This window comes from Pseudorasbora parva, chromosome 13 (assembly GCF_024679245.1).
Source record: "Pseudorasbora parva isolate DD20220531a chromosome 13, ASM2467924v1, whole genome shotgun sequence".
NCBI classification, from domain to species: domain Eukaryota; kingdom Metazoa; phylum Chordata; class Actinopteri; order Cypriniformes; family Gobionidae; genus Pseudorasbora; species Pseudorasbora parva.
Genome location: NC_090184.1, coordinates 32,624,946 through 32,652,610, shown reverse-complemented (window position 1 = coordinate 32,652,610; position 27,665 = coordinate 32,624,946). Strand labels below are relative to the sequence as shown.

Here is a 27,665-nt window from a genome sequence, read left to right as displayed (position 1 = left end):
AGGTGTTATGAACTGGCTTTTTTTCTTTTTTTTATACTGTTGTCTGAGGTCAGCTAATGACGTTTGTGTGGTTTTTACATTCAAAAACATCATAACTAATAGGCTATTTTCTACACTGGTTTTGAGGCTGTCTTCTGAACGTTGGGTTTTGATAGGCATACCGCACTGGAGACTTGAAAGTAAACACCCATGGCGCACCCGTGCACACACACACACACACACACACCAAGAAAGAATTTCTGCCGACGGGCGTTAGTTTTGGTCTGGTACAGCCCCGGGACTAGTACTATTACATATAAAAAAGACGTTTTACTCGCATAAGTTTGTTGCACCATTCCTGTCAGTTCCAATAAAGAAGGCACAACATTGTGTCTGCAAATCCAGCACTAGAGACTTGTTTACAAACAATTCCACAGTAAATTTGAGAGCGAACACATTTACACAGTCTTCCCCACGTGAGCTGGAACTTTATGGGCGGAGCTACGGAATTAGACGAGCTGTAGGTGTGTTTCATAACGCTATGACATAAGGATGAAGCTTATGATCGTGTTCACGGCCTGGTTTCTATAAAAGCTTTTCTTTGACTTAAAAGACGTTTTCAGCTCTAATACTTACAGGATAATCTTATATTATCAAGACCTTTTATATATCAAAAGCTCAAGGGAAAGTTGATTTCTCAATTCATCACCCCTTTAAAGGGATAGTTCACTTTGAAATTAAATTTTGATATGTTTTATCTTAAAGGGAAGTGAACTATCCCTTTAAGATATTTTTTATGAAATCCGAGAGCTTTCTAATTCCTCCATAGACAGCAATAACACTTTCAAGGCCCAGAAAGGGCATTGTTAAAATAGTCCATGTGACTACAGTAGTTAGTAGTCACAGTAGCTATTTAATTTTATGAAGTGACAAGAATGATTTTTGTGCGCAAAAACAAACAAATATAATTACTTTATTTAACTATTTAGTTCTTGTCTGTGCCAGTCTCATACGCAGTTTACGTTGTAGTGCAGCTCCTGCGTCATCATCACATGCATGCATCGTGGAGCTCACGCAAACTACTCATTCTGCGGTAGAACTCGAGAGCGCTGCACTATTTACAACGTAAACTGCATCTTACAGCTTTGGAATGACATGAGGGTGAGTAATTAATGACAGAATTTTTTCATTTTTGGGTTAACTAACCCATTAACAATGGTCAAATATACTTGTATGGATAAGCAAGAATAGACACTGATAAAGTAGATGAATATTATTCATCACTAACCATGATACTCTTGTAGAGGTTGCCGTTTCCCTGTTCAAGGCTTACTCGGATGATGCATGCATCCTGAGCTTGTGTGTTATAGGCAGGTGGAAAACTGGGTGATGTGGGGGTCAAGGGCGTCAGCGACATTGAGCGCCGATGATTGCAGGGGGGCCCGGGCAAGGTCGGGGAGGCCAGAGATATAGAAGCGCTGGCTGTAGAGGAGGAGGTGTCCATGGAGTGCAATGAGGTGCAAGAGGAAGACTCGGACAGCTATGGTAACCAAACATGTGTGCGTTTAATACTTTACTTTAATACAACAGTATTTTAGAATTTTGCCATGATTTACGATGCTTGTACCTTCTTAAGATGAGTGCCTATAGAGTGTGTGGGTGTCATGCCTTCACTCTCTGAGGGACTGGAGTCACTGGAAGACACACTGACTGAGTCCATGCTCTCCCCAGAGCTGCCAGTAGGAGGCGACCGAGGACTTTCCCGCGCAGGAGAGCTTGCGTTCGTGGAATCAGGTCCTAAGAAGAGTCTAGTGAGGTTGGAAGGACAAAAAGAGAAATTAAATGCATAAAACGTCTTCCTCTTTGAATATGCATTACTGTTCAAAAGTTTGGGGTCAGTAAGATTTTTAATGTTTTTGAAAGTGGTCTTTTATGCTCACCAAGACTGCATTTATTGATTGAAAATACAGTAAAACAGTAATATTATCATATATTATTACTATTTAAAATTACTATTTTAAGAGATTTTAAAATGCAATTCATGCCTGTGATGGAAAAGTTGAATTTTCAGCATCATTACTGCTGTCTTCAGTGTCGCATAATCTTTCAGAAATCATTCTAATATGCTGATTTGGTCGTAGTATTATTATCAATGCTGAAAACAGATGTGGTGCTTATACTTTTGTGGAAACTGCGATACATTTTTTTTTCAAGAATTGATTGAAGGACATAAAGTTCAAAAGAACAGCATTCATTTGAAATAGAAATCTTTTGTAACAAAGTCTTTATTGTCACTTTTGACCAATTTAATGAATCCTTGCTGAATAGAAGTATTAACATGCTTCTTACATACACACTATATATAGGTATGTTTTTATTTTTATTTAACTGAGTTTTAAGTATAAAGTTGGACTGATTTAGACATCAAAATTTTGGTTAGGTCACTCACAGGCTCAATCTCTTCACCATACTCTTGCGGGGTTTTGGAGATGTAGGGCTGTTGTCTCCTAATCTTTCAACTTCACATGACAGTGCATAGCTGCAAAACATGAGTGACCAATATTAGCTTGAGACTTACAGAGTATTTAGAACACTGAAAAATGTGAGGAAAAAAATGTGTACCTCTCCTCCTCTGAGTGCTGAGGCTGACTTTTAAACCAGCGCAGAAATGTGGGGTCAGGGGTCAGACAGTAACTGTTGCACGCAGACTGCAGGAGCTTAATCTGAGCGATCACTTCAAACTCCTGTAAAAAGAGATATTTTGTTCAAAATTCCCACAGATCTGAATGCCTATAGCCATGAATAAGGGATTCAACAGATGTTTTGACTACAATAAAGACCAAATAATATGGAATGTTGTACTCACTCTGCGCCGCTTTTCGAAATTAATCAGTCCTCCCTGTAAAGTACAGAAAGAGACTTTAGCCCAGATTCCCTCCACACGATTTTACTCATGAAAAGTTTTGATTACAGTTCTTGCGAAACAATCCATAAGAAGGTCAAATAAACCTTGGTAATGAATACCTTGGCGGTCTGGGAATGCTAGGTCAATAATAACACTAGAGATAATTCTTTATGAGTTTTTCTTTTTCTCTGGTGTGTGGTGGATGAACAGCTGACTCACCTCCACTTGGTCAGGCAGTGCTGTATCAAGCATGGTCAGATCTGTGAGAAATGTACCCAGGTATGGGATCGTCCCCTGCATGGCACCCTGGAGACGATAAAGTTATGTATATATTTGTTAGCTGCAAGCTAATATGATACTTTTTCACACACAATATTCAACACTTTAACTCTTTCTCTCATATAGTACATATAAATACTAATTTTGGAGTTATTTTTTTTTTTTTTTTACTAACTCACCATCTCTTTCTGTAACTGCAGTCTCTTTTGGGATCTTTTCTGGTGGTCTTTGGCACAGCTGTCAATACTGGCAAATTTCGAGGTGCCCTCCTGTTGAAGAACAAAGAGATGTCATTAGTTTTTAGCAGGCCCAGAAGGAATTGGCAGAATTTTTCTACATTTTCCATATCTTTAAAAAAAATAAATGTAAATGGACCTGAGAGTACTAACTGAAAACATAATCAAATTAGCCTACAAATATAATAAAAAAATACTTAAATGGCAAGAGCTTTTTAATAATTTTTACAATGATGTAAATCTCATTCCTCTTGCACCTTATTAATGAATGCTTACTTAAAAAAAAGTGCAAAGAAAACACAACATGACCAGAACTGTGAATGTGAGAAGTGTGTGAGCTCACCCTCATTAGCAGTTCCCGGCTTGTCAGGTAATTATTCTGGTCAGAGAAGATATCAGAAAGCTCTTCAAACATCTGCATGCTGTCTCTAATGTGGCAGAGCAGAATAAAAAACGTTTTGAAAATATTAATAACAGAGTTACAGAATGCAATACACCGTTCAAAAGTTTGAGATCAGTAAGGCTAAAAGTTTTTTTTAAAGAAGATTCTTATATTCACCAAGGCTGCATTTATTTAATTAAATATTTTTTTTAATTTAAAAAACCTGTTTCCTATTTTAATATAATTTAAAATGTTATTTATTCCTGGCAGCCATTACTCCAGTCTTCAGTGTCACATGATCCTTCAAGAAGTACATGCTGATTTGGCGCTTAAACATTTCTCATTATCAATGCTGGGCAGCTTAATGAGGTTTGGAAATTGAGTGATATAATTTTTTTTTAGGATTCTTTGAAAGAAGAGAACGCTTTAAGAACAACATTTATATGAAATAATAATTTGTACATGGTAAATGTCTGTAAACTATCCTTTTAATCAATTTAATGCATCCTTGAATTAAAAATTCTTTAAGAAAAAAAAATGAACACTGATCCCAACTTTTAAATGATAGTGTATATCCATATGTGACATAACTGGTAAACATAACCAATAATATTAAAAGGCCTATCATGCCTATATAGTTTTGAAATGACGGACAGGCTTGTTTATTAACAGAACTTACTTGGAAACAGAGGCCCACGTTCTCTTTAGTCTGTAGATGGGGTTGGACTGCAGCGCCGACACAATGGCTCTCAAAGACGAGAAGTTCTTACGAATGCGACACTCCTGAGAATGTTAATCCATATTTACACATTTTCATTTATAAATGGCCCTAATTAGACTTTATCAGAAGTATTTTAGCAGGCTGAATGGCATTATTATGTCTACTTTGGTTTATCTAGATCTAATCTAAAACAGTTATGTCTCACAAAGTCATAGATTAGGTGTCACTGTGACTCTTTGCCCAAATGCACAGAGAATGGTAAATTACTAAAAATATATTCCAGATCAACATCAGGCTTTATCCATGTCAGAGAATCTAAAGTATTGCTAGAAAAATCACACAACACTAAAATGCTGCAGCTCTAAAGAGCCAGAGGTCAACATGTTTAAACGTGAGCATTAAGGTATATTGGGATAATGTAAGCATGTGTGTGTTGAGTTATGCACCTGTGCAATGTCAATCCAGCGCTGGATAATGCGAGCGCGCAAATGTGGCCGTATCTGACGCTGGCGAAGGATGGTGCTGACCACACACGCTGTTACTGCATTAAATTGGGTGATGGTGGCACGTATGGTGGGCGCGCTCTGTTTGCCATCCTTTTTATCCCGCTGGGACCAGATAGAGCCCAAACAGTGATGGGGAACCACCTTCTTAAATAAAAGCTGTTGAAGGAAGGAAATATTTAATAGCTTTAGTCAAACAATGTGCAAAATAAAGTGTGCATCATTACTATATACACATCCTTATCATCTGTATTTTATTCATAACCTCTTCATTTCATATTTATATAAAATATCTCTCTTACCGCATCCATATAGGTCAGTTGCTCTGCTACAAGGTCAATCTCAAAGGAGAAGAAGTCCTCCTGCAAATCGATCTCCACTTCCTCATCTTCCCCAAGGCAGAATGGGTTGGCGTACTGAAAGCCTCCTGCAACAAATGGACAGCTGGTGTTTTTGTATGCACAGGAAGACAGAGCAAACATGAATAGACAAAGAGGTGTAAAGTTCGAAAGAGGTATGGATAAAATAATACATCCGGATATGACTTACCTTCAGTCTCATTCTCTAGGCTGGCTTGGACACGCAATTGTTCTAGCAGACTCTGAGCCCGGCGCATTGGCTCTGAGCCCGGCATGGCCTTCTGCAGGAAACCCAGCACACGATGCAAACTCGGATATGATGGAGGTTCCTGGAAGTCCTCTGGACACTGATCCAACCAGGCTCTTAGAATAGAGGCCAAAGCACTGAAAAAAAAGAAAAATAACACATAGATGTTTGTATAAACCTAAGAAAACCAGATGGCGCAAACCAGTGAGGGAATCTCTCATAGTACACTTCAACTGCATGCAGCAACTAAACACTATTCATCAGTTTCTTTTTATTTCTAATTGCTTCCAAACTCTCTCTCTCTCTCTCACACACACACACACACACACACACACACACACACACACACACACACACACACACACACACACACACACACACACACACACACACACACACACACACACACACACACACACACACACACACACACACACACACACACACACACACACACACACACACACACACACACACACACACAACTAGGTTTTTGTGAATTGTGGGGACTTTCCATTCGTAATAGTTTTTTATACCGTAAAAACTGTATTTATATTACATTGTGGTTCCCACAATGTAATATAAACAAGTACACACACACACACACACACTAAACTTGGAAATGAAACAATAAACACAAGAGCTGCCGGAAGTCACTGTAGATATAACAGCACAGATAACAACGACGAAGACAGAACTCACGTTCTCACAGCGCCTCTGCTCTCTCCAGTCCGACACTGGTTATGCTCCCCCTCACAATCCTCAAAACTACCATACCTGTGAAAGAAGAGAGAAACCAGTCGATAAGCATGCTGACAAATGGTGAAGATAAGAACCCAAAATAGTATAAAATACCAGGTATGAAAAATAAAATAAAATGCTTTGATTAAGGATTCCCACATTATCAGACAAATAAATTACCATGATTTTTCCACACTTTTCTGGACAGAAGTTCAGGAACAGTGTATACTGATATACAGAACATCCATCCTTTTGGAGTGACTTTGTGCTTTTTAACTTTAATGCTCAAACAGCAACATTACACATTGAAATGGTAAATTGAAAATGTAAAATAACAACAAAACAAGTATTGATTATATGAATTTCCATAACCTTCTATTAATTTCCAAGACTTATTCAGGCCTGGACATCACACTTTTGAAATTTCATGATATTTTCATGTCTTCCATGGACTATGGGATCCCTGTAGATTGTGATTAGATTCGTTCAACTTGTCCGACTGTGTTTAAATTAAAGGATTAGTTCACTTTAAAATGAAAATTACTCCATGATTTACTCACCTGTAAGCCATCCTAAGTGTATATGACTTTCTTCTTTCTGATGAACACAGTCAGAGTTATATTAATAAATATCCTGATGTTTCCAAGCTTTATAAATGGCAGTGAACAGGGCTCAAGAGAAGCTCAAAAAGTGCATCCATCCATCATAAATGTACTCCACAAGGCTCTTAATAAAGGCTGAAAGCAAATCTTCTGAAGCAAATCTACTGGTTTGTTTAAGAAAAATATGAATATCCATATTTAAATCTTTATGAAGTAAAATATCTAGCTTCCACCTCTCGCAGTTCAAACCGCTTGCGCTACATCCTACATCATACGTCGTTACACAGTTACACCTTTTTTCATAAGTTATTAAGGAAGGCGGTCTGGGGAAGCTAGATATTGATTTGACTTTATATTGAAGGTCTTTATTAACTGTGTGGTTATGTGTGGAGTACATTTATGATGGATGGATGTACTTTTTTGAGCTTTAAACTTGTTCACTCCAATTATAACGCTTGGAAACAACTGGATATTTATTAATATATATCCAATTGTGTTCATCAAAAATAAGAAAGTCGTACACCAAGTATGTCTTGTGGGTGACTAAATCATGGGGTAACTAATCCTTTAATACCTCGCCAAGATGGGCATTTCTACTTGCTAAGCTGATCATTGCAAGGCACGAGTGCTCTTGCATGTATGCAAACATGAGCATTTACAAACAGAATACACACAGGTTTCTCTTGTTATTTATGAATTGTATCATCACAAAAAACATGCTCACAAGTGTACACACACCTGTCCAGCAGCAGTTCCAGTACACTGTGTGTGGTGGCAAAGGCCCTGTATGTGGAGAGGAAGATGCTGGTGTAGGTCAGGTCATTATCACCAAACGCTGTGAGGAGCGTCTCTACCAAGCGTTCAAGTGTCCCCGCCCGTATACTCCTGATCTTACACGTCTCCAACTGACTGACCGTGTGACCTGGGGGCAAGCGGTCTCCCTCTGCCTGAGAGCAAAGGAAAAGGAGAGAAATATAAAATCAGGTCAATTCTTAAACACACATCCAAGTATCGTGCAGAGAAACGGAGGGAGAAAAGTAGAAATAAACAGGGCAAAGAATGAGACCTTGGTACTGCAAGCACGCTACAACAGGAAACTCTACAATCTGCTTTTAATCAGAGCAATCCTCCTCCTCCCTCTCTGAGACATGCTGGAAAGTCAGCAGACTTTTTAAAAGTGCTTCATTAGTTGAAAAATACAACGGTTGTACGGTTCACACAAGAAATACGTGATTTAAAAGTAGGCCATAAAAAGGTGAATATCATTAAAGGGTTATTATTATTATAGTTGACTCAAACTAAAAACATTAAAAAAACATTTCAATTACTAATTTTGCTTAATTGAACTAAAATTAAAATGTATATAAAAATAAAAACTGATTCAATATATTAATAAAAAGTATAATAGTTTCAATGGTACCAAAATAACACTTTATCAGTGGAACAGCAAGAATACTAAGGGACACATTAACCAAACAGGGCAAATTAGCGTGAGAGCGCAATCCTATAAAAGTGGAGATGGGAGTGGTTCTGCGCATAATCTACTGATGACGTGCAAATGAAAAAACAGATGCAGCCAGCTCATTTCCATAATGACCAACGCATTCTACCAAGAGCGGCGCAAATTAACATCTGGTTTAAGATTACGCATTATTTTTGGTAGGTAAATACTGGAACACATACCAGTAAACTGACAAGCGCAAACCTTAGTAACCCTCCATGCGTATTTCATTTAAATACTCTCCTCCCATAAATCTTGCATCTGAAAGAGAAACTCTAAAAATGCATATGCAATAAGGTCAGCCACAAAAATAACCCCGTCCACGCCTTTCCAGTGCTACTTTTTTACTTTAGTAAATCCTGAGAGTAGTTTTTAATGCTAAAAGAGGGCTTGTGCTGGCGCAAGCTGTTAGGAAATCTTGGCCCTAAATCTTTTAGACCAAAAAATAAAGTGAAAACTAGGTCAAACTTTAAGCTCCGCGACTTCTCTAAAACAGGGCACTGACGTCCAAATGTAAAACGTGCTTTCTTTTTAATTGCAACGTCAATCAAATCTGCATTTTAATTTGTACAGCATGATTACTGTAAAGTGACCTTGCCTTTGAAATCAGCATCATCATGGATGTCACATTTATGAAATGATTCTGCAATAAATTAACAGGTTTTTTTTACAATTTAGAACCATTTGTGTAACAACAAACTAATGCCCTATGGAAATCACGTCAGCTCATAAGTGCTTTGTTTTTTAGAAGGGTGTTGACAATATGGAAAAAGTTATTCAAGGTTAAAGCAACAGATTATAGCATATTCACCACTGTAATTCGCAACGGAGCCATAACAGCATGGCTTCATAATATAACAATGTTATATAAACCTTGAAACTCATGCAGCAATTTTTTTGGTTGAAAACGTGCACAACAGAGAACGGAGTTCAATGTTTTCCTGTCACTTAAACACATGATAAGTAGCTACACCACTGAGGAAAACACAAAGAAGGTATTTTGAAGAACCGTTTTGGTCCATACTATTAAAACCAATGGGGTCCAAAACAAACAAAAAAAAACTTCTTGTGTAGAATAAAGTTTGGAATTACATGAATTTTAATTTTCGGGTGAACTATCCCTTTAAACAAGCTTTTACCAAACAAACAACCCTATATAAAGTTTTATGTGTTTTCTTGCAACGCTATAACCATGAACACTAATGACTAGAACACTATAAGAACCCCACAAATAAAATACTTCCGTAACCATAAAAAGCTTTACATGGTCACCCTTAACGTGCCCTACTGTCTGGCCGGCCCAGCATGGGCAGCCGAAGTGTTTCTTTAAATACGAGTGGAAGTGCATTCAGATCAAAGGCCTCCACTCACCCCCAGCCATCTCGCGCCTTTGTTAGCCGCCTGCTGAATTTGGACCCTCTTTAGAGTCACGTTGTATATGGCTCCTTCCTCGACCTCCTCTCCCCAGTCCTGCACAGAGCTCTGTAGAGGGAGAAAACATTCAGCGTTACACAATTTGGAATATTGAGGAGTAAAACCGGGAAACAATATGTCTCAGTTCGGCATAAACAGGAATCCTGGCTTTAAATTTTAGTATCCAAGGAATGATGGGGTGTGTTGAGAAGAGAAAATGATAACTCATTTTGAGGAAAGAGACAGAGAGAGGGGGAGAGAAAAGAAATGAGATCAGAGCTGGCATGGTGTTTTAAAAATCAGCCTAAGAGCTTTTACAGATTCTTAACAGGGAAGGATTTCTCCATCCAGCCCTGGAGTTCAAGAACCAAACTCGAAGTCTATAAACATACACACGGAATGCTTTCTCGGTCAGACACACACACACGCATACAAATACAAACAGTATAATGTGATGACCAGCATTAAAGGTCTGGGTGAGTGGAGTCTTTCAGGCCGTGCAAAGCTTAACGTTCATATTAAAGTGTCAGAGAATTTCGATAAATTCTGCCCTCTTCAGTCCATAACAATAAAGTAGACAGAGCTGTGATATATAAAACCCTGCATTGTCTCTCATATCCAAAATGTCTCCGTATATCATCTCCATTAAAGTCAGATCTTTTTTTCATGTTGTGACGTACATCTGAGTGAACGGGATTATCGAAAAAAGTTCTTGTTTCTATTTATATGATGTTGATCGGTTGGAGGCAGATCTGAATGCGAGCTTGCAGTTGACTGCAAGGAAGAGTCAGGTTTATAAAGACAAATTACTGGAGGTGTCCTGCATACATCAGCAAAGTATGTCGTTTGACTGGAAGATACAGTTATGACATTTTTATTCAAAATAGAACAAGAACATCAATAGCATGCATATACAAAATTTTGTTTTTCCCGCCTTTAAAAAACATGTCCTTAGAGTGCAAATTAGTAAAGGAGAAAAGAAAAAAAATGCGTTAAACAAATGAGAAAGTGCCAATGGAACAAGACAAAAATATTTATACTAAAAACATTTTCTCTGAAACCTACTCTTGATATTTTATGCAATTTCAATAGACATTTGTATCTCTCTCGCTTTCTCTTTTTTTTTTGCTCTACATACTTAAAGGAAGACTTTAAATGGACAAAGATATTTCATAAACTGTTACCTTCATTAACTAAAAAAAATGTACCTAACGGAGTGTGTGAAATATTGCTGTTTCGCTAATGACGTCACCAGACTTTTCCCCCAAAATTTCTCAGATTCCAGAAGTCTAGAAAAAGTCAGGCTGCACTATGGAATCATGGACCTGTTGATGGAATCACTGTGAAAGTCAGAAGACTTTATTGCCCAGTGTGTATTTGTATGTGAATTCAGCCCAAAGCCACACTATAGGTCCAACAAGTGTAAGTTTCGCTCTCTTGGGTATCAAAAAGTACTTCTGACTTGCAGTAATTTTATTTATTATTATATCAATTAGTTATATAATGAATCTTAGACCTTTAATCATGGGAGTATGTATTTCTACAATGCTTCAGTAGTTTTAAAAGAACATATCTGTATATGACTTTCAAAGCCATCAACCTTGACATTTAAAATGTCGGCCTATTGAGTCTTTTCACTACCGCAGCACATCCAGACTACATCTGCAGATTTATGCAGCTAAAAGAGTAACTGTCCCTGGAATGAAGTGGATCAGTCTGTCTTTATTTTCCGGGCCGTTTCCTGTACAGTGCGTTCAGATAAATACTCAGCTGGATGAGTCATACAGTTTGCACTCAAAAACAATGGTAGGAGGTCTGCATACCCGCTGCCCGGACCCTGCCGAGTCCACAGTCTATGCACTGTGCTGCTCCTTTGTACTGGACGAAATGTTTTCCAAAGCAGCTTTTAAAGCTTGCTCAGCGGCACAGGCAGATATTGGAGAGGGTGGGACTACATATGAGGAAACCAAAAAGTTTTTCTCTGAAATAAAATAAGCAGAGTACTAGTATTTGTGACCACATGTCCGATTTGAGGTCAGGTTTATTCGTTTTATTTCCTAGGTTTTATCTACATGTTTTTTTTAATTGTTTATATATATTTTATTTTAACTACTAAAATGTTTGTATTACTATTTTTTATTAGCCTAATAATCATATCTTATTCATATTGAAATGTTTGCTGTTGCTTGATTAAAATGTATTTTTATTATTAAAGAGAATGTCAGTTCCATGAGTCAAACTCCTCTGGAACACAATAACATAACTGATGAAAAAAATATAGTTTGAATGCACAGAAAGCATCTTTCTTATATGTAAATAAAGTATACATCCATGTGAATAAAGCTAATAAACTTTTTTTCTATTAAAATTGACTGTGTCAGAAAATTCGTCCTATAAAACATATAGAATGAACAATAATACAAAAATCCCGAAAAAGCATTACAACGACTGGAATTTGAGGACTTTGTTTAGGTCCCTAAAACGCCTGTAAACAAACAATGAAAGGATGCTGACCGTGGAATCATCCCAAACAAGGACGTTTTCTACCCCCTACAGCTTGCATACAAAAACAACACAACCCCAAAGTCCACGAGAAACAATCCCTCACCGATAACAACAATAACAAGTGGGTTCAAGCCCATCTGTCCGCTTTGTTTTCGTCTGCAGAGCCTGAGGGCTGTTCATCACAAAAGTATTTCTAGAGTGAGAAACTAACGGGAACCGCCGCCTACGTGGAGACTCAGATCCAAAGTCAACGCGTGCATGACAAACAGAGTGCGGTACAGTATTGCAGTAAAGTGTAATCTAAAAACATTATTTGTATTCCCAACGACCTCCTCCCCTCCTAAACTCTTTCTTTATCCTCCACTCCAAGCTCTCTTACCCCCTCCCTCTCCCTCACCGTCTTTCTCTCTGGAAGCTCAAAGCCGCAAAATCAACAGTGTGCAGGAGGCAAACGCAACTTCTTACCATTTTAGCTTTCCAAGCGAATTTCATGGTGAGGGCCTCTCTCATCGTCCGGTAGCGGCATTAGAACACAACCCAAGTCCAGAGAAAAAGGGTCAAATGTTTTCAAGTATAGTACGCAGAGCTATCCTGTGTGGATTGTCCTCCTTCAGCGCACACACATAGTCCGTCACGGATGGAGCCTCAAATCTCTCCCCTCCCTCTGCTCTGCAGTCCACCCCCGCTTAGTAAATGACACAACTCCGCCCACTGCACTCTCCCTCTCTTTCTCCCTCTTTAGTCGTCTGATTTCTATTTATTTTTATTATAATGGAATATGTTGTACGGTTTTGTATATAACTTTCGATTCCTAAATAATACAAATAAAATGTGATTCGCTTTCAGATTTTAGGATATTAACAATGAAAAAAAGAGAAGTTAAAGTGACAGTGCACGCAAAAAAAAGAAGAAGAAAAAAGATATCATCATGGCACCAAAATCGTATTTTGGTTGTGAAACACAAGATGTTTACCAGAAAGTTAAAGCTTTTTTTTTCTTTCATATAATGAATGGCGAATGCAGCTGTCAAACTCCAAGAGGTCCAAAGTCAGTGTCCTATGCGGACCGATAATTGTTCAAATGGGTCAAGGCGTTTCTGATGGGATTGGATTTAGTGGTTGGGGGATTTTTATAGACTTTTTTAATTCAAAACAGCAACATTTGACAAGTATCACTGGTCGGTCATTTAATAATAGTATCGAAAAACAGTTAGGCAATTTTTTTCATTTTTGTTATTTTGGTCGAACATCTCTTCACATTCTGATAGCAATCAATAATATAATATGTTTTGCCTCAATGAATGATTTGTGCTCATTATTTCTTGCAGGATTATCAGAAGTGATGGCACTATTTTTCCATTTGACACCATCACTATCCTCACCCGTCTTGCTTTTTATGTTCTACTGTGTTTTGTAATTTTGTTTTTTACCTGTTCAGGATAATTTTTGATACATAAATTGTTCACTGATTTAAATTATTAATTATAAATAGTTAATTAGTGTTGTTTAAAAAAAATTGTATTGATGTATTATATGTCATGATTATGATTACTAATGTATTGTTTAGAAATGTACAATGAACTTTTTGTGCAGTTAAGGCTTCAGTTGTTTGTATTATTTCCCATTTACAGTTGAAATAACATTTCTACATGTTTTCTACATATTCTACAAGTTATACAGTAGCACTATAAAATAAATTAAAATAACATTTCATAAATGTAAAATACTATACAGTACTATTACAAATAAACAGTGTAATACTTTTGCATGGTAAAATTAACAGTAAATTACTGTATTCAATTTTACAGAATGCTAAACACTACTGTAGGTAGTGTTACAGTAATTTTACGGTTGAATGAAATACAGCAACTACTGGATAATTTTTGCTAGTAAGTTACTGTTAATTTGACAGTAATTTTTTTACAGTGAGTGTACACAAAATGTATATTGTCTGTATAGCAGGACCAAAAAAAATTCAGTCGCTTGGATTGATACGTTTGTCAATATTATCAACGGCGTAATTAATATGCAGCAGTCAGGTGCTACAAGGAAGTGCTCTGTAAGTTGTTCACGTTCATTATTATTAAAATGTTATGTACTTTGAAATATGAGGTAATTTAAGGGTATCTCTCGTCTCGTGACATGGAAACTTTGCAGACTTTGTAGTTTGTATTCATGTGTTTTGAAGGAGGGGTGGCTTTAAAGATTGCTCTGAAGAGAGGGTGGGCTCTAATGCTCAAAGTTAGCTTGCTAGCTGCTCCAAAATTGCCCTACTGACCTTTAAATGTTTAGCTTTACATCTGGCTTTTCCCTGTTAAAACTTTGACATTGATAAGCAGTTATACCGCTGAGACAGACCCGCCTAAACCGGCTTTAACTTTTTGTCATCCTACAACACACAGAGTGGAGAGTAATGGAGTACAGCAAAGCAGCACCAGTAATATACGTGGCCATTTTTAATTATTATTGTCCCCCTCACTGTCTATGGTGGTTACAGCCCTAATTCAGAGACAATATGAGGAAGGCTGACGCTGTATTGTCTAGGTGACGGGATTTTCCGTATTATCCCTTGTGCAGGACGTCTGGATTTTCATTTGTAAGAACGCAGGAACCTAAGGGGACAAGATGGAAATTAGCAGGTGTCATGTGGCCATTCGCTCACACACACTTGGGTTCTCATACGTCCAGCTATACACGTAAACTTCCTAAAGGGCAATTAAGATGCCATGGAGAATTAGTGTGATCATTCAAGCAGCCACAGTGGGAAGCACAATAGAAAGCAGCTCAATGCTCTTTGCCCTTCAGTTCCATCTTAACAAGGCCAGTGGTGAGATCATAAACGTCAAGGGCTAGTTTTATGAAGACCGATTCAAAGAGTACTTCCTCAAGCTAAACACATGTTACAGGCAATCTTGCTCAATCACAAATATTTAACGTTTATATTAGATTGACTTTTCTGTCATTTATCCATTCAGCAGCTGGTACAGAAGTACATTCGTGGGTTTGCTTTTCGGTGTAGAAATGCATACAAAAAAGACAAAGATGTCGGTAGCAATTTACAATAAGGCACTTTTAGTTAACATTAATGCATTAACTAAAATTAACTAACAATGGGCTGAAGTATTATATTTTTTTGTTGTAACATTGTTAGTTTGTGTTAGTGCAGGTCCATTAAATTAAATAATATTAACAGATAGGCCTATAACCTTTGTATTAATAATTAACTTTTACTAAGATTATTAAATGTTTTAAAAGTATTTTTCATCGTTAGTTCACATTAGTTCATGTCAATTAAAACACTAACAGTAATGTTCTAGATTAATACATCTTTTTTTTTTAAATGGTATCCCGGTTGCCAGTTAGCCATGCATTTTTTCCCCAAAAGTTTGCATTTTTTTCTTCTTCTTTTGTCTTCTGATGTATTTGAAATGAATGGAATATTTCAAATTAAAATAATGTATATACAATATAAATAAAATTAGTATCTTTGATAAAAGCCGTTCTGAGGAAAAATCCTTCCCCCCCCCCGCCTATTTTAGAAGCTATACTTAAAATGTCAATAATAATAAATAATGTATTTAGTTATTCTATTTTTAAATGTTGTTTTTGAAGGCACTTAACAAAATAAAACCAAAAAGTTGCCCAAGAGCAAATAATCTACAATCTATAATTTCCATTGACATGGAATTTAGTGAAGCACTATGGTTATTCCCTGTGGTTAATATCCTAGACAGAGGCTGCGTCTGTAAATGTAGACATGCTGACTTGTTGCCTCGTTTCTTTATTAGACAATGACTTTGCTGGCAGCGTTTGCACATGCCTCACGCAACTGATTTCGGACACATTTCTGAGGCAGCATAGCATTTTAATGATGGTGATAACTAAGAGAATATTTAATTACTACAATAGTAATTTCTCATTAGAAATTACATCAAAAATGGAAAACGTTTGTCAAAATGTACATTTACAGACCAAATGACATACATCTTCTGCCAAAAATCGATCAGATGTAGGTATCTCAGGAGATAGGAAGTGATTGGATTCTGACCTGTCCTGTACCAACAGCATTTTTAAGCTTTAGGATACAGCATGAGACTGTGGTCAATGTTCTGTAAACCAGAACCAATATTGTATTAGAAAAAGTAAATGCAAGTAACCACAGGAGAACCCTGGCAACCTATCACATGACTCCCTCAAACCACACTACCTCACCCTCACGGCCACGCACCATTACCTCTCTACAGTCACAACAAATTCAATAAAGTGAAGTGTGTTTAAGCATAGATCCCCGTACAGAGGAGTGGTCCAGTCAGAGAAGGCTGGTCAGAGAGGGCAGTGGGGCTCCATAGGGGAAACCCTCATTCTCTGGGATCCGCTCCAGTTCCCAGGCCAGTCTGACTGGGTGTCCTCTGCTCGGCTGTTCCTCGGGGGTTCTGGGAAGCGTGGAGGAGCAGTGGGAGAGGTCGTGACCTTTTGGTCCCCCTCAAGGGACAGCTGTTTGCTCTCAAAAGGGAGTGATGTCATTGCAGTGCACGACAACAAGGCTTGACAAATGGCAGGCGCTTGGGCTGGACCTGGCTGACGCACACTCATACACACACCTCTGATCTCATACACAGCTATAGCCCTAGGGAATAGATAGAGATAGTGTGTATATGCAATGAAAACACAACACCACTACATCAGTAGTGATGCCAATCTCTAAAAAAACATACTGTATCATTTGTTTACATTCAAGAAGTGGGAACTAAATGTAAAAGTTTAGGAGGTGGTTATTAAAAAAAAAAAAAAAGTCGACCACTATCCTGCAACCTGTTTAAGCAATAGTTTGGAAAAATGTAAATGTTATTTATTTTTCCCCTTCAAAAATTTTGATCTGTTTAATGATATCTTCTAAGTAACAGAAATGTTAAAATGTTATTTAATAAAGTGTATATATATATTTTTAATATATATACAGTACACAGACTGTACAGTGCAGTCAGCATTATCTGACTGTACTGTGCATAATAAATGTATGTTTATGAATTAAACATGCAGATGGTGAGCATGGCTAGGTTAAAAATTATAAATATATAATATAATATAATAATATATATATCATTTTTAACCCAGCTATGCTCACCATCTGCGTGGTTAATTCATAAACATATTTATTATGCACAGTACAGTCAGATAATGCTTAACATCGCTACTGATAGTTTCTGATATTTTCAGTGCATGAGATTGTCCTGTTTTGTGTTGAGAGTATGCTGGAGCATGAGCTTTTAAAGCTCCGCCCTTTCCTTGAAAGGAGCTCATTTACATTTAAAGGGACACACGCTTTTTGCTCACCCGAAAAAGAGGCAATTTTAACATGTTAAAAAAATTATCTGTAGGGTATTGCGCTAAAACTCCTCCCCCCCCCCCCCCCACACACACACACACTGGGGACATCACAGACTTACATTTACATTTAGGGACATTTGTAGAGACAAGACAATTTACCTTACGTAATTTTAAGAGCATCAAGACATCTTACACCAGATTTGACATCAGCATTGGTTCTTTTGTGATGGACCACTATTATGGTACTTTTGTCTTCTTTGATGCGTACCAGCCCCTTTTTTACCATTAACTTTCATTGAATGGAAAAGAGCAGCATGAACCCCTTTTGTGTTAATATATACATTTTTTTAATTATTCAGGTTTGGCAAAACGATGGTGAGTAAAGGATGGCCTCGTTTTCTGGGAGAACCATCCCTTTCATTTCCTAATTTATAGACACTCTCAAAAGTAAAATGTGGAATTTGTGTTTTGTGTTTTCCTGGTGTTTAGTTTCAGGTGTGGGGGGTGGGCTTAGGAAACAGGATTAGAGGGAATCTTAAGGGGCATGATTGGACCCCTATAGGGAGGCTGAGGATATCTGTCCTGTCGACACCAGTAGAGACATACTGAGTCTAAACCTCCCTAGAGTACAATCACAGTCTCCAGTCAGTCTCTCCTCCTGTGGTGGGCTCACACACAAATACACATAAACACACACACATAAACACACACACACAGGGCCTGTGAAGCTATGGAGCACATCGACATGAGTAACGAGAGTCCTGTTATTGCACCACTGTGGGGGGAAAAAACACACATTCCAGGAAATCTCCTACTTCCTGCCTGCAGCCTCCCAACTCGATGTGCCCGTCGTCATTGTACCTGACTGACGGTCCAGTTAGCATGTCTACACTGTTAAATGTGCTCGCGAAAACCTGAGGGATAAAGAAAATGCAGCTTAGCCCATTCTGTGTGTGTATAGGGAGATTTACGGTCAGATTTTGCACTGCTGTGTTGCACTAGCGTCACCAGAAGAGTTATAAGCCGAGCTGACGCAGGCAGAGAGAGCTGGAGCTAGAGGGCGCTGGGAGGAGACCTTCAATGGTAGCGTATCTCTCTGTGTTATGACGTGCCAGGCAACACAAGTTCTTCCTAGAGGTTGATAAAAAGCTCAAGATTAACTAATCTGTGTCTCCATTTTTAAGAATCTGCAATCCCTTGTTGTCAAAACATTTTGAATATTTTTAAATAAAATGTTATTACTGCAATGGCAAAGCTGTATGTTCTGCATCCATTAGGCCTACTCTAGTCTTCAGTCTTTTGGTGCTCATGAAACATCTTATTATTATCAATGTTGAAAACAGCTGTGCTGTTTAATATTTTTGTGGAAACCAAAATTTTTGTGGAAACTACAATATTTGTTTCAGGATTCTTTGACGAGTCGCTGAATTAAATAGGCAAAATAAGAGGTTGTCACAGCAATGTAGCAGTGTTCACTGAACACAATTCAGTGCTACAATGCTAGTACTCCATTCCAAACAAAACAAAACATATTTTTTTGCTAATTTCCGGGTGTCCCTTTTTTGAGTGATCTGTTATCTTTTCCACTTTATAAATCAATACAGCCTAATATTCCAATAACATTAATGTAATAAGCTGGCAGAGATGAACAAAGAACTGAAAGTCCTTGAGTAGCTCCTTGGGGTTTTCAGATGAAAGAAAACTGAAACAAAACCAAGAAGAGAGAAGCATCTTCCCCACTGAGCACCATCAGAAGCGCAGGAAAAATCTGCCACAGTGGAAACCCTGTCATTGTGAAATATGTGGTAAAAACATCTGTTAGTGTCCTCAAACGACTGGAACTGTGAAAAACACACTTCCCAGAAACCCAAACATCATTCCTGAAGCAGGAGAGAAAGTGTGCAGAGAACAGTGTGCATGTTTATGTACCTCAATACCTTTGTTTTGCTAGCCCAGTAGAGGGCAGTATGCCACGATTCTGTTCAGATAACTTCAACAAGAGAAAAAGAATAAACTATAATTTTTATAGCTAAGAGTTTTATTGTTAAGAGTTATAATATACTCCAATGGTAATTTGAGTGTTTTGAACTGTATCCAAGAAACATGTCACCCTCTATTTTGTTAGTTCGCATTTTCTCTTATTCAGTGTGATGCAACCATCTCTGCCATTTACCAGCAGTGTTTTCTATCAGTCCAAGTTTTATGTTTTTCTACTTTTATGTGAAACATCTGGGTCATCTGGTTATTAATTAGTCACCAATATAAAAAAAACACACATATTGCACATACATCTTCTTAACCTCAGTTCCTTCAGATGAAAAAAAGAGAGACGTTTTTTCAGAGGTCTGTCCTGTTTGTATCATAATAACAGAGTCAGACAGAAACTGTGGCAGACTAATCATACAGTGAGCATTACGATTATAATAATCATTAAAGTATGGGTTTAATATTTTCAGATTGGTCAAAAACAGGAAAAATCCTTGTTGTTTGCCAGTTGTGCCAGTTGGTGTTGTTAATCTTCCCCTCTAACCTGCAGCTAATAAGCTTTAATTAGCCAGCTTGGTAAGTCTGGTTTGGGCCCTCATATTGGCAAAACCATCTGCCACATAATCATAAACAGATGGATGGATGGATGGATGGATGGATGGATGGATGCCTGTACCAGATAGATAGATAGATAGATAGATAGATAGATAGATAGATAGATAGATAGATAGATAGATAGATAGATAGATAGATAGATAGATAGATAGATAGATAGATAGATAGATAGATAGATAGATAGATAGATAGATAGATAGATAGATAGATAGATAGATAGATAGCCTGTCTGTCACTGTCAAGCTCTTTCAGACAGTCTGTCTGACTGTGATTCTGCTGATTCAATCTGCCAAGAGATTCTGCTGATCAGGCAGTTAAATAACTTAGCCAGTGGACATCACTGGGCCTGACCTTGTCTGCTGGAGTCTCAGCTCCCTTCATCCATCCCTTCTTTTTTCTTCTCCTGCCTCTCTGACAGAGGGAGCAGTAAGCCAGGCCACATGACACGGATCAGGAAAGAGGGAATGAATGGGGGGCTAGGAAGGAGAGGGGAGTTTTATTTTACTTTTTTTTGTGGCTGTTTGAGGCTTAGAGGGCTGTGTGTTTGTATAACTGCTGCAGTGACCTGAGTGGTTCCACACCTGTCATCTACCACAGCTTAGATGATTCACAGACCTCCCAGAATGAGAGTTTATAGGCATGAACTCAAGCATGATTTTGCTCTCTCTCTCTCTCTCTCTCTCTCTCTCTCTCTCTCTCTCTCTCTCTCTCTCTCTCTCTCTCTCTCTCTCTCAACATCACAACAGCGTCATGAATGGGATAATGAAAAAGGCTAAAGTTCCTTTAAAAACTCGCTGTCAACAATTTTATATACACCACTCACCAACTTTACTTTTACTTCATCCATCTACTTCTGCAATGCTCGTTCCAACTGGGCTACGAGAGGCATCAACAAAAGTCGAACTGTCACCGCGGTGGTGACGTGATGGGTCAAATGGCATATTGTGTCGCGTATGTGTAAAAGTAATTTCCCATCCCCGCCAGTGAATTTTAGGAATGTCACAATCCAGTCGTTTTAGCCACTTTTATGCGGGTATCTGCGGGTACCCAACCCGTTGCAGGACTCTACCCCAGGGGATCCAAGATGTAGGTGTGTTTGTTTCTCCAGCAGAACATTAGACCCCTTTTTACATGCATTATAAGAGCAAATCTTAATTTGTGTTCTACTGAAGAAACAAACACACCTACCGGTACATCTTGAATGCCCTGGGGGTAAGCAGATAAACATAAAATTTTCATTTTGGGGTGAACTGTCCCTTTAATATGATTTATAAGCTGTTTTCCTCATGGGGACCGGCAAAAACAATGACAATGATTTCGGATATTGCCCTATGTTGTCCTAACATGGTATACCAGGAACACACACACACACACACACACACACACACACACACACACACACACACACACACACACACATTACTTGCACACTTGCTTTCTCCATTATGCTGGTTGGCTATATACACACATTTGCACTCACTGATTTACCCTGTATAACCCCTTGCTCTACATGTGGGTTATACATTTTCTGCCCTAATTTGCCCCTTTTGGACTTCAGTGTGTCATGACAGCGGTCATATTATCAGCTTCATTAACTTGTTCCATTATCATATACTCAAAATCAATAGAAGATCAATACTGCACAAGACTGACTCATCTATGAAGAGTGATATCCATTAAAACACACCTAAAGCATGTACTATTAGGAAAAGCTCCTATCAAAACTTGTTGTTTTAACAATCACGTTAGAATGATTTCTAAAAGATCATGTGACACTGAAGACTGGAGTAATGGCTGCTGAAAATTCAGGAGTAAACAGTTTTTATGTTGTTTTTTTTAACAAATAAATTCAGCCTTGGTGAGCATAAGAGTCTTACCAACCTCAAAAGATTTATATTAATATATATTTGGAAGATCATTTAAGAACAACTTACAACAATAATGTACAAAATAAAATAACTTTACATATAAAATGCATAAATTTGATTTAATATAAAATAATTTAACTCAAAGCAACCTAGGCTAAGTCATCTTTATTGTTAAGACCTGATTTATGTATTTTTTGAGAAAGCAGAGAAAGGACAATACATTATCTAATGGGAGACAGAGGTAATTGGATTTAAACATAATTTAAAGCCAGATTCAAATCTGCATCTCCCACATGAGCACCACATCTCTGCTGGAGCACAAACCACCATTCATATAGCACTTGTGTAAGCTCTAGGCTTGTGGTTTCAGTTGCAAAAATTACTGACGCTGAATTACTGAATCGAATTCTCCATAACAACGCGTGACTAAATGAAAGCAAGGAAACACCGGCTAGCAACCATCAGTGTCACTTTTAACAAAAGACAGTTGATCACAAAAAGAGAAGTGATGCAGAAACAGAGAATGCTTAGTTTGCGATTCCTATATTCAGCATAATTCCAGACACGCGCTTGCGGTCTGTGCAAAGCTTCCTCAATGTGTGATGGAACTGACCCATGTTGACTTCTGCAGAGTGAATGTGAGCAACAGGACTGTGCATATAGGCTGAATACATGAGAGCATTGACCCCAGTCCTTGATCACTTGACTACAAAGTTTGTGCCGAGGCTTTGCTGCGTCAAGCAGAAAATCAGCAGCTATATCAGCATTTATGGCTGGTAAAATGTGTAGAGAGGGATAAAGAGCGTCATGATCTTACTTGAACTTTGGCCACCATCTTCATAATTAAAGCCACAAAAACAAAGCCATTAACAACCATTAAGGGCCTATTAAAATTTAACATCCAGGTTTTGTAACTGTAGCAAATCAGGTTAAGGATATGCGAGTGGTAAAGTCGTAAAATGCTATGAACGTGAAAGCAGAAGCGTTATGCAACCCCCTTTTGTCTCTGAATGAGCAGATTAAAGGGTTAGTTCACCCAAAAATGAAATTTATGTCATTAATGACTCACCCTAATGTCGCTCCACACCTGTACGACCTTCGTTCATCTTCGGAATACAGTTTAAGATATTTAATATTTAGTCCGAGAGCGTATCTACATATATGGACACTATACCGTCCATGTCCAGAAAGGTAATAAAACATCATCAAAGTACTCCATATGTGACATTAGTTGGTTAATTAGAATCTCTTGAAGCATCGAAAATACATTTTGGTCCAAAAATAACAAAAACTACGACTTTATTCAGCATTGTCTTCAGCATATTGATTCATGATTCGGATCGCGTGCCAAACTGCTGAAATCCCATGACATTGGCGATCCGAATCAATGATTAATGCTGATTATTGACCGTTTGAATCTTTATTTGAGGTTTGAAACAAATGCAGAAGAGAAGACAATGCTGAATAAAGTCGTCGTTTTTGCTATTTTTGGACTAAAATGTATTTTCGATGCTTCAAGAGATTCTAATTAACTAACTGATGTCACATATGGACTATTTTGATGATGTTTTTAGTCCCTTTCTGAACATGGACAGTATAGTGTGCATTCACTTAGATAAACTTTCGGACTAAATATTAAATATCTTAAACTGTGTTCCGAAGATGAACGGAGGTCTTACGGGTGTGGAACGACATTAGAGTGAGTCATTAATGACATAAATTTCATTTTTGGGTGAGCTAACCCTTTAAGTGGTTTCCAGTTTTTAAGCAGTTGTAGAAGAGAAAAATAACTGTGTGAAGTTATTCTGAAATAACTTGGAAATGGGAATAGTTAGAGGGAGTGAGAATGTCATGGCTGAGATGAAGGGTGGCTGGTGGTCCTGCACGGCATAATCGAGAAATGAGAGTTTCAGAGCTGTGGGACGTTTGTAGGAGACAAAGTTATTTTTTGTTGGTCTATGTGTGTGCGCATATCTGTGGGTTTGGTATTTAATTGAATGTGTTTGAATGGATGTGAATGAGTACATGTGTGTGTGAACTATGTTGAATATGTGTGTATACTGAACTCCATGGGTGAGCGTAGGGTAAAGTGACGAGGGAGCTCTCTATGGCCTCACTGTCAGAGGAACAATAAGCTGTCAGAGGAACAATACTCGGAAACTCTCCAGTGTGAGAGGAAGAGACTTGAGGCAGGATGTTGGATAAGGATGGATCCCTCTCTCTCGCTCTCTATCTCACTATGTCTTATTCTCCATGACATAGAAACCAGTAAAAAAATTAAACAGTAAAAACTCCACAAAAAATATTAAGCAGCTGTTTTCAACCAATTTATATGATATAAATGCATAAACTTTCTAAAAAAAAAAAGAAAACTATTTTTCATATATTGTTTTTTTTAATTTTACAATTAGTAGATATGAATATATGTTGTTTCTCTCAATTCTGATTTCGTTTTAACTCCTACGGCAGCCGATTTAGTCCAAGATTAACATGGCAATCCCCCTCTTCACATTTGACACGGTTCCATCGAGTGTTAAAACACGAAAGGCGAACTAAGTGTTTTCAGCTAAGAATGAACTAAAAAAGTTACACAGAAAAAGGAGTTTTAAAAAATATATATTATTTATTTATTATTTCTATATTATATTCATGCCCTCAGAATGTTGTGCATTATTATGTCAAATTATGTAGCTATTTTATATTGTTTTTATTAATAATTATTATGTTTTTAAAAAATAATGTTAAGTTTCTAGGAACTTTTCCACAGACCCCCTAGCATGTCTTCTGACAAATGTTTTGACAAATCTGCTATGTAGGTTAAGACATAAACATAAAAAAGAAGAAAAAAGAAAGAAAAGAAGCTATACTTTAACATGAGCTTTCAAACACTTGCACATATACCCATTCCCTCACCATCTTCTAGGGGTGTTCGATTCCAGGTTTTTTGGAGTCGACTCGACTCCCCATTAGGCTACTACGGCATCTCCCACTCCCAGGATCCATCATTTCCACCTTACTGACCAAATCTGTGCTCTCTCTCCAGCGAGTATGTATGATGCTGAGTCTCTTTCTGTATAATACAATGACTCTGTTTCCCTGAATTGAAAAACACACTGTTCCGGTCAGAGAAGAGTCACCAGCGGTCAGCTCCAGAATATGACTATTGAAAAAGTGCTGACAGAGTGAGCTTTTCCCGTTCTGAAACCCCCACACACTCTTACCACGACCACATAGGCTACACACAACCACACACCCCATCCTCTAAAACAAATTCGGCTGGTCAGTAGGCTATATGCGGCCAAACAAATCTAGGGGCTTTCTTGAGGAAAACATTCATTGTTTTGTTTCCCTTTTCACCTCTAAAGATGATTCAGCTTCCTTGAATGGATTGCCTCACAGTCAGTCATGTTCAAAAGAGTTAATACGTATAGGACGTTTTTATAAACAATTTACACAGCTTGCACTGGGTAAACGATAGGTTTACATGAGTGTTAATAGATATGAACGTGTTTAGGATGTCAACACACACAAACTTAGGGTGCGTCTCAATCAGCTCCCAAGTTCAGTTGTCAGGGCACTGTGCCCATTGACTTATGTCCTGATCAGTGCCCTGACTAGTGAACTAGTCAGCTGATTGAGACGCAGGGATACATTCATAAAACAGGTTGCTCCAACTGACGTATATCGGTATGAAACTGTTTTAAATAGGTTTTACTATCTTTCCTGAGGAAATTTTTACTTAGAAAAGGTTTAACCATTTACAGAATAAGAAAAAATAGTACCGGAACGAGGGGCTCTCCGTTCGGTTAATGGCCTACGTGTTTTTTCACGGTACCGCCGAATAAAGAGTGACTCACGAATGAATGACTCTTATGAACCGGTTCATAGTGAACCAAATCCATACAGCGCGCGTATTAGTGGCTGGAATCCATTCTTAGTTATTTTTATTGAGTCAAAACATAAAGCGATATCAATATAGTGTGATTCCCGAACAGATTAGCCTACTCTTTATGCCTTCATTTAATAAGTCATTTTTTAGTGAATCAATTAAACACATACCTAAGCTACAAGTAACAATGTAATGTGCTATGGTGACTAAGAGGCCTATAGTCTGGACTGGTTGTCCATAACAAATTACAGATACATGTTATGTAGAATTTGTCAGAAGTAGGCCTATATTTAAAAAATAATAATCAATATGTTAATAGCCTACTGTGTATATTGTTTGTTTAGTACTGTTATTTAGTATATAGTTTGGTACATTTATCGGATTTATGATGCATAAAACTAAATTGCAGCTATTAGACCTACTTGAAAAATGAAAGAATAACTAATGCAATGTGAAATACAACTTTCAGACTACTGGATTGTTATACTTAAGACGTTATGCAGACTAAAAGACAAACACAAATTAAGTTTGATGCAAATCAATTTACTGACCATTTAACTTTTGATTCTTCTCCTCATCATCCCACATCTCTGAAAGACCCCAAACAGAGCCCATTTGGACATGCTGTTATGTGTAAAGGCAAACCACCAAACAAGAACTACAGCTACAATGAACCATCACAGCAGCCCTGAACACACATGCAAGTGACTGACCCAGTATCGAGGGCTGCTCTCCGGTGACCGTGGCTGGTACCTCTGCAGGGCCACCCCTCCCTCCCCATCTAGGTCCAGGAAGTGTGGGATGGGCGGCCAGGGGAGCAGCGATGCCAGTGGGTAGTGCGAGATCATAATGCCCGTCCAGGTTGCCCACACATACTCAGGGCTGTAGAGAATTGTTGCTCCTGTGATGAAGGCCTGTGTGTTTTCGTGCCTGTCTGTCTCAGGTGGGCATTCTCATTTGTAGTCTCCCAGAGAGTGCCCTTTTGTGGATCCGTGTGAAGTGGAAACAGTCTGAAAGTTCTCTGTTTAGAAGTCCACAATTGTTGTATCCCACATGCAAACAAAGGTCTCTCTCTCTCAGCCTCAGTCTAATACGAGCAGAGGTTGGCAGCTTCTCTGCTGTAGCCACATGAGTGATTAAAGTCTATTGTTTTTCTCTCTCTCTTCAAAGTAGGAGGAGGGGTGAGTGATAAGCCCTGCCCCTGCACTAATTCCAAGACTGTGCAGAAAGAGGGAGAGAAAGAGAGGGGAAAAGGTGTCTTGTGTTGAGAGGAGATTTAAACAATATAGTGTTATTTTAGTACATTTCTATGGTTTAGTGTTGATTCTTTTAAACGAATCACAAACATTAAATTTCATAAGCTTTTTTTTTTAACAAAAAATGCTATTCTCAGAGCAGTTAGGGAGTCTAAAAGCTAGTTCACAACAAAGACAATAATTATAACAATAAGGATAGCTAAAAAGCTTTAATCATCATTATAATTTATGAAAATATAGGAAGGTTCACATTATTATAATGATAACAATACAGTATCATTGGAATCACTTTCAGAATGATTTTCTCCAACTGATGAATGAAAAAAAACATTGACAGCCAGTCAAAATCCA

At 37.9% G+C, this 27,665-nt stretch overlaps 1 protein-coding gene across 2 annotated transcripts in view; it reads right to left on the bottom strand.

The window, feature by feature from the left end:
- rgl1 (ral guanine nucleotide dissociation stimulator-like 1) overlaps nt 1-27,176 on the bottom strand; it is a 30,425-nt gene extending 3,249 nt beyond the window's left edge. Inside the window, exons 1-16 of one of the 2 annotated variants that reach the window (XM_067413996.1) lie at nt 26,772-27,176; nt 9,827-9,937; nt 7,693-7,901; nt 6,314-6,388; nt 5,555-5,748; nt 5,308-5,432; nt 4,949-5,164; nt 4,461-4,564; nt 3,743-3,827; nt 3,343-3,432; nt 3,104-3,190; nt 2,846-2,878; nt 2,602-2,723; nt 2,429-2,518; nt 1,607-1,787; nt 1,268-1,519 (exon numbers count right to left, since the gene is read on the bottom strand). In XM_067413996.1, the coding sequence (XP_067270097.1) occupies nt 1,268-1,519; nt 1,607-1,787; nt 2,429-2,518; nt 2,602-2,723; nt 2,846-2,878; nt 3,104-3,190; nt 3,343-3,432; nt 3,743-3,827; nt 4,461-4,564; nt 4,949-5,164; nt 5,308-5,432; nt 5,555-5,748; nt 6,314-6,388; nt 7,693-7,901; nt 9,827-9,937; nt 26,772-26,906 (2,109 nt within the window). In that variant the 5' untranslated portion in view covers nt 26,907-27,176. Of the gene's footprint in view, nt 1-1,267; nt 1,520-1,606; nt 1,788-2,428; nt 2,519-2,601; nt 2,724-2,845; nt 2,879-3,103; nt 3,191-3,342; nt 3,433-3,742; nt 3,828-4,460; nt 4,565-4,948; nt 5,165-5,307; nt 5,433-5,554; nt 5,749-6,313; nt 6,389-7,692; nt 7,902-9,826; nt 9,938-12,838; nt 13,020-26,771 lie in introns of those variants that run through there. The other variant, XM_067413997.1, reaches the window with a different exon arrangement.
- Nucleotides 27,177-27,665: the final 489 nt, after the last annotated feature.